The 13608-nt window shown below is 39.7% G+C and overlaps 1 protein-coding gene across 1 annotated transcript; it reads left to right on the forward strand.

Moving 5' to 3' along the window:
- The first annotated feature begins 8682 nt into the window (after positions 1 to 8682).
- Positions 8683 to 12982, forward strand: LOC308077261 (uncharacterized protein). The gene is made up of 6 exons (XM_080417883.1): positions 8683 to 8792; positions 9355 to 9467; positions 9980 to 10108; positions 10583 to 10665; positions 11204 to 11404; positions 12554 to 12982. The coding sequence occupies exons 3-5, from the start codon at positions 10039 to 10041 to the stop codon at positions 11384 to 11386; spliced, it is 336 nt and encodes a 111-aa protein (XP_080274009.1). The 5' UTR covers positions 8683 to 8792; positions 9355 to 9467; positions 9980 to 10038; the 3' UTR covers positions 11387 to 11404; positions 12554 to 12982.
- The last annotated feature ends 626 nt before the right edge of the window (positions 12983 to 13608 follow it).

Below are 13608 nucleotides of genomic sequence, written 5' to 3' on the forward strand. Positions count from 1 at the left end.
CTGACCAAACTGAGGTGAGTTTCTTCAGGTGACTTAGCTTAGCTAATTAGCATTAAAGGAATTGATGGAATTTGCGTGTTTAATTTCACTTTTATTTTACTTGGTAAAGCAACAACTAGTCAGGATGAAGCATTGTTGTGTTGTGTGATGTGATGTTGATGTGAAGTGAATATGTTGAGCTGTGTTTGCAGGCCTAGTCAGTGGTGTAAAGTAACTAAGTACATGTACTCAAGTAGGCTACTGTACAATTTTGAGGAGCTTTTACTTTACTGGAGTATTTAACATTTTCAATACTTTTACTTCTACTCCACTCCATCCAAGAGACAAATATTTTACTCCACTACAATTATTTGAAAACTTTGGTTAGGCCTACTAGTTTTTTTTGTAGATTTGGATTATTATTACAAAACATACCACTACAGCCCTAGTTAGGCAATTTGAAAATAGCCGATCTACAAACTCACAACGCGTCACATCATAACGCTTTGTGCATAATGTGTACTTTTACTTTTGGTACTTTAAGTATATTTTGATGCCAATACTTTTGTACTTTTACTGAAGTAAAGTTTGAATACCAGACTTGTACTTCTAATAGAGTATTTCAAAATTGCTGTATTGGTACTTTTACTCAAGTAAAGATTTTGAGTGCTTTTTGCACCACTGGGCACATTCATCAGGATCCTGGATGGCTTGGTTCCAGGCTTAACTATTAAGACGTCATTTTAGATTTCTTTGGGCAATTCTTTGGGCAAAAATATTTGAGTTACAATGTTCGCTTAAAATATATATATATTCAAAGATTTGCAAAAACTTTGAAAACAAATAAAAAATAGCAGATCTACAAGCTCATAGCCGCGCTATGAGCTTGTATATCTGCTATTTTTGAATAGCCAAATTAGACCTGCTGGTGGCGCTGTAACAGGCCAATGTTAAAAGGGTTGGCATTTGTTCCTCAACATAGTGTGAATGTGCGTGCAAAGTTTGACCGCAATCGGACGCTGCGTTCATGATTTGCGACATTTTGTTCAAAGCCACTACAGCAAACTTTAGATGTGAATCTTAGCCAATCAGGATGGAATATAAAAAATCAAGGGGTTAGATTTTGAATAATAATCCGTATACTATTGGGTCACATGTACAGCTCTCACTCTACCTACTGATGGGTATACCCTGTTTGCTTGGGCAGTTTGGGCAGATAATGACAGAGCTGAACTAGAGTGGAATGCTAAGTCATAGCCTCAGTAATGGAGGAATGAGATGGAAGGACTGGAGGACAGAGAGAGAGGAGATAGATATGGGGGTTCTCTCTGCAGGACTCTTTCCACTCCACCATGAGCCCAGAGACCACTGGAGCATTCACTACAGCTGGAATGATCCTCCCTTCATGCTCGCACGCGGACACCACGAGAGAGAGAGAGAGAGAGAGAGAGAGAGAGAGAGAGAGAGAGAGAGAGAGAGAGAGAGAGAGAGAGAGAGAGAGAGAGAGAGAGAGAGAGAGAGAGAGAGAGAGAGAGAGAGAGAGAGAGAGAGAGAGAGAGAGAGAGAGAGAGAGAGAGAGAGAGAGAGAGAGAGAGAGAGAGAGAGAGAGAGAGAGAGAGAGAGAGATTTGAGGAAGGTATAAATAGAGAGGAGAAGGGTGAATGGGTTTGAGGGAAGGATGGAGCAGAGAGGGAAAGGGAAGAAGAAGAGAGGTAGATGAGAGAGGAAGAAGCAGAGAGGTAGGTGGAGAGAGGAACAAGAAGAGAGGTAGGTGGAAGAGACAGAGAGCAGAAGAGAGTGAGAAATAGAACAGGAGAGTACAAACAAACAGGGAAAGAAAGAAAGAGGGGTGGTGAACAGCTGGGGACAGCCCTATGTTCCCCCAGGTTATGGTTGGGGTTGTAGGGATAGGGTTGGAATTATAGGGTTAGTTTTGAGGGAACATTGGGCTGAGGGAACTACAGTACGTTCCCCAACATGGGAAAACAAATCGTGAGAGAGAGATTTAGGTAGGGTTAGACAGAGAGAGAGACACAGAGTCGGAACTATTTGTTGTTGTCGGGCAGAAACCTCCTATCTCCTTACTTTACCTTTTTGTGTTTTTTTGTAAATGAACGCCTACTGACACTACAGCTTCACACAAAAACATCAAAAGTAGCAGATCTACAAGCTCGAAACGCGGCACGAAGCGACGCGTTTTGAGCTTGTGGATCTGCTACTTTTGATGTTTTTTTAATTTGAATCCTGAAAAGTAACAGACATTGCTTTTGCTGTTTGTTGTTCTTGGACTTGTAACTTTAACCACTTGAACCCCAGCGTCTAAATTCTGGAAGGGAACATTGGCCAAAATATTTTTTTGTGATCCAAAAGCCAGCTTACGTAACAAGCTTGGCCTCTGCCACCGTCGCAGTTTTTTTGTTTTGTTTTAAACCCACTTAAGCCCTATGTTATACTTTGTTATGACAGTGTCATGGAGGTAGCGCACAACGCGTCACGATGCAACATGTTGTGAGCTCGTACTTTTCACAACTTTTGAAATGCCAGGGGTTGAAGGTGCGTTAATCACTTGAGCCACTTTCATTCGCGGAAAAAGCTCTCAACGTGTCGTAACACACCGGGGCAAAAAAAAAGAAGTAAATATCATGAGAAATATCATCAAAATTGGGGAGATTGGATTGTGGGACAATAAGGATGATCACTTCTCTATACTTTCCCTTACATGTCTACTGTTTATGAATCCATTAAGACCGGGAATTGCGTCTGTGTCATTTTAAGATTTCTTTGGCTATTCAAAAATAGCAGATCTACAAGCTCATAGCGCGGCACCGAGTGCCGCGCTATGAGCTTGTAGATCTGCTATTTTTTTAGAAAAATCTTGAACATTTGTGCAAATCTTTGAATATATATATTTTAAAGCGAACATTTGTAACTCAAATCTTTGCTTCTAACTAAATATTTTGAGATGGGGGTCCGCGGCCAAATACATATCATTTTGGGGGTCCTTGACATGAAAAAGTTGGAGCACCACTGATATAGCAACATGCGGTTAGCATTTAGAAAACATTTTTAGTTTTGGCCCCGGACCCCCATCTCAAAATGTTTTTTTTTTCCAGGGACCCCCCCAGAAGCAACGCTTTAAGTTACAAATGTTCGCTTTAATATATATATATATATATATATTCAAATATTTGCACACATTAAAAAAAAACATAGCAGATGTACAAGCTTGAGCTTATCTGCTATTTTTTAATAGCCCAAAGAAAATGACACAGATGCGTTCGCGGATTGAATGGGTAAAAAAAGAGTGAGAGAGAGAGAGGGCAGACCCCCCCCCCCCCCCCAATTTCTTTTTCTTTTTAGAGAATTGAAAAATATGTATTATGTATTTTTCATAGAAAATGAAGCTTCACACACTGTACAGTACCTTCAATGGGAGCTACGGTGTGTGAGGCGGGCCAACTCATCTTTTTGCCTTTGCCCCATGTTCTCTTGGAGTTCAGCACCATGCCTTTAAATGTTATGTGTGTCCTTTTGATCCTTGTTGACATTTCTACAGAAAACACAATATTAAAAGGCACCTTAAAATGTGCCTTTGAAAAATATTTTGTTTCGCTCTGCTTTCAACAGTGTCTCCGAGTGTTTGTTTTTTTACTTGCGTAAAAGTATCAATACCACAATGCAGAAATACTCTGTTACAAGTAAAAGTCTAGTATTCAAAATGTACTTGATTAAATAATTAAAGTAAAGTACAGCATATGAGTAAGATGTACTCAGATGCTGTAATATCGTCTCTGTCGGGTCTGTCCAAATGTTCAAAACCGTTACTTTTCAGGATTCAAATAAAATAAAATGCAAAAGTAACAATATAAGTCCCTTCGCGCCACTTTTCGAGCTTGTAGATCTGCTACTTTTGATACTTTTGTGTGACGCTGTAGTATGATCAAGGAGGGCACACATTTACAAAGAAAGGTTTGAAGGTGCTCATGTGGCCTATTATAGTCGCTTCTTTTGGGCTTGTTTTCATATAACTGGTTGCTTATTCCTCCCGCAAATTCTGGCAACACTGCTCCTGTCGCAGCAGCCGCACTGAGGGGATTTAACATTGGACACCATACGCCCGACGTTTACTTCATAGGCTCTAGCCTTTGATTCCCTTTCAATAAAACCACATTTGATAGACATACGTATCACATACATGTTACTGATTTAGAGAGCATTTAATATTTTTGTAATCTAGGAGGGACTAGGCTCTGTGGATGGCCTCCTGGCCGGGCCCCTCCTTCGTCTCACCAGGTCCAGGACCTGAGCGTTGCACCAGACTCCCCCCCCGATCCAAACATTTATTTCTGCCGTGATTCGTTTCTTGGGCCGTGGTTCAAGGTTCAAGGTTTACTTTATTTTGTCTCCCTTAGGAGAAATTTGTCTTGGACACACAGACCAGCAGCATACACAATAGCATACAGTACAGGCAGTGGTGGAAAGTAACTAAGTACATTTACTTAAGTACTGTACTTAAGTACAATTTTGAGGTATTTGTACTTTACTTGAGTATTTCCAATTTCCAATACTTTTACTTCTACTCCACTACATCTCAGAGGCAAATATTGTACTTTTACTCCACTACAATTTTTTGAAAACTTTAGTTACTTTTCAGATATAAAGTATGATATAATGAAACATACATTAACCACTTTAGCCCTATTTTATACATAGGCTATTTGAAAATAGCAGATCTACAAGCTCACAACGCGTCGCATCGCGACGCGTTGTGAGCTTGTAGATCGGCTATTTTCAAATATTTAGTACTTTTACTTTTGGTACTTTAAGTACATTTTGATGCCAATACTTTTGTACTTTTACTCGAGTACATTTTTAATTCTGGACTTTTACTTGTAACAGAGTATTTTTATATTGCAGTATTGGTACTTTTACTTAAGTAAAGAATTGTAGTACTTTTTCCACCACTGAGTACAGGACAAAGACAAAAACAAAAACATAAACACACAGTGACATGTACAGTCCGTTTTCCTAGTCATCACCCTCCATAATAATAATAACTAATAATAGCCACCTCATTCAGCATATAGTGCAATCAGACCAACACCTTAGCGCACCTCAAAACCTTCTGCCCCGCCGTCTGCCCACCGCAAGGACATCATTGAGGAGTGTAATTGACAAAGGAGTACTTGTACCTATTGTAGTTGAACGCGTGGGTCCCGTACCTCCTACCTGAGAGGAGTCAGACACAATCTTCTTAGCCAGCCCAATGGTGGGCTGCTCAAACATGACCTGGAGGGTAATGGGGGGTGTGGACATACCCCATAATCTTCCCTGACATTTTGACTAATCTAAGGATCTCAGACTTATACTTTACCGTCAGGTTTCCGAACCAACTGGTGATACCATATCTAACAACAGACTCTATACTAGCACTATAAAAGATCAGCATTATGTTTACATACACCAAAGAGTCTATGCCTACGGAGAAAATTAAGGCGCTGGTGTATTTTTGCACACACACTTGTCACATGAGTGTGCCAGCTCATTTCACAATCGATCTGTACTCCTAGATATTTATAGGAGGTGACCTGTTTGATGTCATTACCATGAATGGTGATCGTGGTGTGGTCTCCTATGGACCTGGGATCCACCACAATCTCCTCAGTTTTCCTTACATTAATTTGTAAGTGGTGTTCATCACACCATCCTACAAACCTGTCCACTCCAGTTGTATGGCTACTGATGTCACATTCACTGATTGATTGATTGATTGAAATTTTTATTAGGCAAAAGAATGTAAAACAACACAGTTACATTTATAATGCTTTTGTCTAAAAGGTCCGGCCAAAAAAGTCCTTGTGGACTTGTTTCCGTTGGGGTCCTTGAATTAATTTCATAGACATATATAGTAGCAACCAAACAGTACAAAAATCAACATGAAAATACAGATAATACAGAAAAAATACCACTATGTACAAAAAAAAGAAGAAGCATGGAAAAAATAAAATAAAAAATAAATGTACAAAAAAAGGGGGGGGGGGGAAGCATGGAAAAATAAAAATTATATACAAAAAAAGCATGAGGAAATACAAAATATGTACAAAAAAGAGGAGGGGGTGGGTCGTCTGTCTACAGGGAAACTGGTACTAGCTCCTCTTTCGGCCTCCAGAAAGATGAGTTTTTAGGGCTGTTTTGAATGAGCCCAGCGAACTGCATTTTTTGAGGGATGGGGTTAGACTATTCCATTCCTTGGTGGCTGTGCTATAGAAGGAGAATTTTCCCATGTTTGTTTTATGGGTGGGTGGTACCAGATTGTTGTTTACGCTCCCTCTAGTTTCGTGGGTGTCACTAACTTTTTCGAGGTATTTATACAGATATGCGGGTATAGGGGGCATTTCGGGCAAATCTGCATTTACAATTTTGAAGACCAGACCCATTTTTAGTTGTTTAACCCTGTCTTCCACCCTGAGCCAGCCTAGGCTGGCAAAGTGAGTGGGAGAGAGGTGGGTCATGGGCCCCAGTCCGAGAAGTAGTCGGATCAGTTTGTTTTGGGAGGTTTGAAGCTTAGTCTTCAGTGACACTGAGGTGTAGGAGTACCAAGAGGAGCTAGCATAGTAAAAAAGGGGCTGAATCAGGGCCCCTGAGAGGGTCCTGAGGGCCTGAGGGTTGACAAAAGAGGAAACTCTGCCCATAAATCTGGTTCTCTGGTTTACTCCTTTGACCACCTTTGTTGCCATGCTTTCACCTGTCAGGTATTTGTCAAGAATACATCCCAAATAGGTAATCTCTTCTTTCCCTGCTGAAAAAACCAGCACAGACCAGCTTATGGTGGTTGCTGGTTTTAGCTGGTTTTAGCTGGTCTTAGCTGGTCTTAAGCTGGTTTAGATGGCATACCAGGCTGGACAAGCTGGTCAGGCTGGTCAGGCTGGTTTGCCAGTGTAGTTGGTTAGCTGGTCACTAAGCTGGATTCTGCTGGTCTTTGCTGGTCAGCCAGCTGGCTGGCTGGACTGACCAGCAAAGCCAAGCTGGTAGCTGGTCTTTGCTGGTCAAATGGGTGGACTTCCCAGCAAAGACCAGCTTACCAGCTAGACTTAGCTGGTCAGATGGCTGGACACTGGACAGACCAGCAAAGACCAGCTTAGCAGCTGGTCAAGTTTGGTTAGATCCCGATCCAACATGTGGATCGGGACTCCCAGGGGGGTCCCCACGTGATTTGGGGGTGGTCCCAGTCCCCAGATGACAGTGAAGTGATAATTTAAGGACCTTTAAGACCTTTTTAGTACCTAAAAAAAAAACACCATTACTGCATCAAAAGTAATCAACAAACTATACTATAAAAAAATGTCAAACATTGGCCAAATTGTCTAACAATAATAATAATATAAGAAAACATTTTGAAAATAGCAGATCTACAAGCTCACAACACCTTCCTTGCGAGGCGTTGTGAGCTTGAAGATCTGCTATTTTCACAATAGAGTCAAACTAAACGTAATGCATCAACTCCTACATTCCAAGTGCTTTAAGGGTGGGGGGTCCCCAGTTCAAATATGATTATTTTGGGACGTCGCGGCCTGAAAGGGTTGAGGACCACTGGGTTAGATCACGTGTGTGTTTCCCAAAACAGTGGGTCGGGGCCCATTTGTGGGTCATGTACACATCACGAGGAAAGATCCCTTTTTTTGTTTCCTACAAAAATATATTACTATATTATTTCAAAACATTTCCCACCCAAAAATCTAAAATCTTCATCAATAAAAAAACAAATAAATACAAAATCTAAGAAATTCCATCAATTAATAAAAAAAAGCATGCAGTGAAAATAGCAGATCTACAAGCGTTGTGAGCTTGCAGATCTGCTATTTTAACTAGTTTGGATCCCGGGGAGACATCATACCTGCCATTAGACTGTGAAGATTTTCTTCTGTTTATTGCCCCCCCCCCAGTATATACAGTATATTTTATTGTATTGTATTGTATTGTATTGTATTGTATTGTATTGTATTGTATTGTATTGTATTGTATTGCATTGTATTTTACTTTACATTTCTTGTCCTTTTCTTGTGATGTGACATAAATATTATATTTAATAATAATAATAATAATAATAATAATAATAATAATAATAATAATAATAATAATAATAATGTATTATTATTATCCTGACAACATTCATCCAAACTTATTTACTTAATTTCGCAATTGGCAAATAATATGCTAGTTTGATTCTAAATAACACTTTTTTTTGCTATGGTTACCAAAATGAACAGATCTACAGATCTACATCTTGTCGCAATTTGACGTGTTGTGAGCTTGTACATCTGTTTTTACAGAGAAGCGGGCCCTTTATGGGCCCTGAGCAGTGTTGCCATATCTGCTTATTATAAGTGACTTTGGGCTTGTTTTTCTGTAAAGTTGCTTGTAAATATTAATAGTGAAATATTTCACTTATTATTTTTGAAAATAGCAGATCTACAAGCTCACAATGTGTTGCAAATGCGACGCACTGTGAGCTTGTAGATCGGCTATTTTCAAATAGGTTTAAATGTCGCTTCTTTTGGGCTTAATTTTTTTCACAGACCTGGCTGCTTATTTCTCTCACAAAATCTGGCAACACTGTCTCAGCAGGCTTGTGACCCTTGAACTACCGCTCGCGATACGCGGGGAGAATGAATGCTATCTGAGTCGAGCTGCCTGCAGGCTGCAGCTCTCACTTCAGTAGAAAGTTTATTGCGTTGCTTTGGATTCATCAAAAATAATTATAAACCGGCTTCAGAGAAGATAAAAGAAAGAAGAAGAAGCGGCGGACATTTTAGGTGAGTGTTGACACACAGAAATACTATTTATGTAGGCGTTTTAGCCTACTATTACTGTATTGATAATTAAGTGCGTAGGCTGCTGTGTTCGAAGTCAATCACAAGTGACTCATGTCATGACCCAACTCTACACATTTAGTTATTTAATTTGTCTTGATAAAGGGATTATGACAATAATTACAATAAATTATAGTGGGAATATACAATATAATTTATACTATAGGCCACTACTGCTTGCCTATGTGCCGCTCAAAACTAAATTCAGAATATTGTGTGTGTGTGTGTGTGTGTGTGTGTGTGTGTGTGTGTGTGTGTGTGTGTGTGTGTGTGTGTGTGTGTGTGTGTGTGTGTGTGTGTGTGTGTGTGTGTGTGTGTGTGTGTGTGTGTGTGTGTGTGTGTGTGTGTGTGTGTGTGTGTGGACACACGCTTTCAGTGATGAAGCTACAGAGTGTTTTAATATCCCGTGAACTCTGAACATTAATGATTCCCTTGTCTGTCTGTCTGTCTGTCTGTCTGTCTGTCTGTCTGTGTGTGTTATTATTACACATTTCTTTGGCTGCAGTGGCCAAAATGAATGGTTTGCAGCCCTACTAAAAGAGAAAAAGGAACCCAGAGAGAACCATTATGTGTTATGCCCCCCCCCCCCTCCCACAAAGAGAAGAAAACAGTTTGAAGGTAAAGTGATATTGTTTTGTTAAATGTTAAAGTAAACATTGCTTGTTCAGTAACAGGGGTCTCCCAGACTCTCCACCTCTTTAGTAAGCCGAAAATGCATTTCCAGGAATACCAAATTTAACCAATCAGAACTCATACAGGATACAGGATAAATAAGTTACAATTGGAAGTGATGACACAAAGAAGTGGGCATACAAAATTTGAACCCATTTAGACCAGGAACGCATCTGTGTAATTGTTTTGATTTCTTTGGCTAGACCTTTGGCTTCAAAAATAGCAGATCTACAAGCTCATAGCGCGACACCGAGTGGCGCGCTATGAGCTTGTAGATCTGCTATTTTTGGTTCAGTTTTTATTTGTATTAACATACTCTAACATACAGATTGTATAAGTTATATTGTATTAATATACTCTACGATACAGGTTGCATAAAATTACATTTTATTCCACTTTAACTTTCTAACAAAAAACATCTTGTTTTATCCAAAATATATTACTTGCACTACCTTTAGACTCTGACTCGTCTGAATACGGTGGAGATGCTGTTGTTCCCCAAGCTATCCACGACGAAATGTCAAGTACAGTCATACCCAGAAGAAGGCCAAAGAGTTGGAGCTGGACCTACAGCATCTTAAAACTAAGTAAGCAATGACTAATGTTAACGAAACAGTTGCATGAGTTTGCTCTTCTCTTTTTGTATATATCGATATGTTGGTTATTTGTTCTCATGTTCTTTTTTACTTAGATCTTGACCACAAATGTTAAAAAACATTATATAGAAAGCATGTTAAATGGAGTGGACAGATGCTAGGCTCATTATTAAACTGGTATCCTACTAAGGCATACATCAATTCAGTTTTTATTTTTTATTTTTCCGTACCCTGTTCATGCTTTAAGATGCAACAAATTAGAGATTGCAAAACAGAAACTGGAGGAAGGGCCCCAATATAGCTCTGCAGCAAAGCCTGACATCCCTGCTGCAGATAAGCAAACCAGTGACAGCATAGGTGTGTTTAGACAGTGATACTGTTCTACGGAAAATGGTGACAATGTGTACAATATAAGTACTGTGATACTGCCAAAAGGAGCTTAAATATGATTCTCTACATTTTCAGTTGCAACTTCCTCCGTTTCCTCTTCCCCCGAGTCAGACGATTTGGCATCGACACCTGGGATGTTTGACGGCAACGGTGACAAGGTATTGAAGAAACATACTGTGTAGGACAGTGGTTCTTAAAAGTGGGGTTCCACAGTGTCCCCAGCTAAATAAGAAACAGTTATCATTTCAAAAATAGGCAACGTGTCATGATGCATCGTGAGCTTGTAGATCAGCTATGTTTTGCTATTTTTGAACTATTTTTGAACAGTTTTGCCTATGGCATGAACAAAATAGGGATGCCGGGTGGAAAAGGTTAATTTCACTACTATTTTACCAGCTAGAATGTAATCCAATGACAATGTACTGTATAAGAATTACTTCAACTCTCCCCACCTACAGTATAGACAGTTGTAGAATTCTGTACTAAATGTAATCCAACAATTAACATCTTCTCTATTGGAGGTCCATGGCACCAACTCTTTTCTAAATGGGTCCACATTTGGGGGTCCTTGAAAATGTAATTTCTTTACAGTAAATTCTGTTTGAAGTGGGCCTGCTTTTGTCAAAAATGAGTCTGAAATGTCATGGTAAAATGTTTTTTAATTTCTAAAACATGTGTTGTTTTCTTCTGTTTCAGGTCCAGATTGGCTCTGGTGTGTGGCTCGAAAAGGAGATCTGGAAGATGGTGGCAGCAAACACCAAGGACTCCCTGTTCATGAAGGAGCTTGCTGTTGCCATTTGGGGGACAACAACCCTGAAGACCATGCAGGAGCCTTACAAAGAATGCCCCACTAGCAAGGGGGAGGCCAAACCCCCCTGACCGCAGGACTCAGAAGAGGTATGTTTACTGAGGGGTGGGGGGGTTCATTATGACTTGATCTCATAATTCAATCTGCTCTGTGCATGACTGTAGTTCTCTTTTCCAGAAGGTGGAATTCCCGTTAGCGTTACCTGTTCAGTTTTTCATACCTTCATTTGGTTGTCTCAGCAGCATACTGTTTCAACCAGAAACACATATGGAGATGTTGGTTGTTTCCAATTTATATCTGCTGCCGAGCCAATCAAATGAAGCTATGAAAAACTGATCGGGAAACGGGAATGTCACCTTCTGGAAAAGAGATTATATTAAGCTTATTAATCAATCATAAAAGAAAATACTCTATTGTAATAAAATCGATTTTATGGCTGAAAGAAATGCCGATCTACAAGCTTGCAACTCGTTGGACGTGTTGTGAGCTTGTAGATCAAAAAAGTAATCAATAGAATAATCGCAAGTAGAATAATTGGTAGTGGCAGCCCTACATGCATGTGTGGCAGGGGTAGCTTTTTCCCCCAAATTGTTGTTGTCCATTGTAGCCATCTGACTTATTGCCTGCCCACTGTCCACCCACCTTTTTCATTCAAATGCATGTTTTCTAACTGAACTGAAACACGGGGTTAAAAAAACACTTCACCCCATTTTCAACTCATCTTCATATAATTGCTCCTCACTAATACACATTTTAAGATGGCACCATTTATGTCTACTCACTCTGTGTTTCGTTGATAGGTCGTGGACAGTTTAGAAACCTGCCTACCTTTGACATCATCGGTAGGCAGGTTTGGTCATTTAGAACAACTTTATTTGTTCATTATTAATGCAAGAACAATGGCTTCTACTTCTGCATGCAAACTTTCCAGGTAGAGACACACTGTAGTTTCTATTAGCTTGGAATCTCCATTGGTGATGTCACTGGTAGGCAGGTTTCTGAACTGTCCACATTCCACCAATGAGTGGCAGAACGAGTAGACAGAAATGGTGCCATTGTATAATGAACATTAGCGAGGATCAGTTAGTTATATGAAGATAAGGTTGAAAATGGGTGAAGTTTAAGTTACGTTAGTTAAGTTTTTCTCAAAACATCACAATTCATTTAACTCACCCCATGCAGTATATTGCTAATTATATTTGTTTTATTGTTGGGGGTTCTTGTTTGTTTTCTTTCAGACTGTTTCCATTGGTGGCTGCAGGGGCAGAACATTCTCACAAAGAGGAAGGCCATGGACCATGGCCAGGACATCAATAGAAAGGACAAGAAATTGTGTGTCTGTGTAGGGGGGGTAATGCTTTATAGCGCCACCAGCAGGCCGATTTTTGCAAGACACATTTTTGGCTGCAACTTTACAGATGTTTTCCAAACATCACACACATCGGTATACAGTATCTCCATAGTCATGTAATCAAGACGGATCTGTCCGATTTTTCATATTCTCTCACTCTTTTCCAGTCATTTGAACACTGTGTGTGTGTTAGTGTGTTCCTCAGGTTGAAGTTCATGTATTTATGTGTTTATTTATACATTTATTTGTTATTTAAATGTTGTTTTTGAGGGTTTTTTATAAGTGTTTAATAAATTATTGTTATGTATGAAATTGATACATGATTATTTATGACTTTGTGGATTTTGCTCACTTTTATATAGGCTACTGTAGGCTACTGTTTTTTTAAATATACCACGTGCTGTGGGCACCTGGCTGAAATTCACCATGATCATGCATCCTCTCCAGCAAAGTTGGTCACTGCATATCCAGAATACACCTGAATACACATAAATACCAGATAGCAGCTTAAACCAGCTTAAACCAGCTACCAGCTAAACCATCATAAATACCAGCTACCAGCTTAAACCAGCTAAACCATCATAAATACCAGCTACCAGCTTAAACCAGCTAAACCATCAAAAATACCAGCTACCAGCTTAAACCATCAAAAATACCAGCTACCAGCTTAAACCAGCTAAACCATCATAAATACCAGCTACCAGCTTAAACCAGCTAAACCATCAAAAATACCAGCTACCAGCTTAAACCAGCTACCAGTTTAAACCAGCAAAACCTACCACCTTAAGCTGGTCAACCACCAAGACCAGCTTAAGGTGTGTTTTGGACGTCCAAAACACACCTTAAGGTGGTCAACCACCAAGACCAGCTAAAACCAGCTGGTCCAGCTTAGGCTGGTCTAAGCTGGTTTTTTCAGCAGGGTTGCTAGTGATGATTGTGTCA

The sequence above is a fragment of the Gymnoscopelus braueri genome (genome assembly GCF_963280865.1).
Source record: "Gymnoscopelus braueri genome assembly, chromosome: 21".
NCBI lineage: Eukaryota > Metazoa > Chordata > Actinopteri > Myctophiformes > Myctophidae > Gymnoscopelus > Gymnoscopelus braueri.

Excerpts from the sequence above, each read along its gene's own strand:
- LOC308077261 (XM_080417883.1), top strand. The coding sequence starts at position 10,039 with ATGTCAAGTACAGTCATACCCAGAAGAAGGCCAAAGAGTTGGAGCTGG. Across the intron at positions 10,109-10,582 it reads CTACAGCATCTTAAAACTAA|TTGCAACTTCCTCCGTTTCC; the intron begins GTAAGCAATGAC and ends CTACATTTTCAG. Across the intron at positions 10,666-11,203 it reads TTGACGGCAACGGTGACAAG|GTCCAGATTGGCTCTGGTGT; the intron begins GTATTGAAGAAA and ends CTTCTGTTTCAG.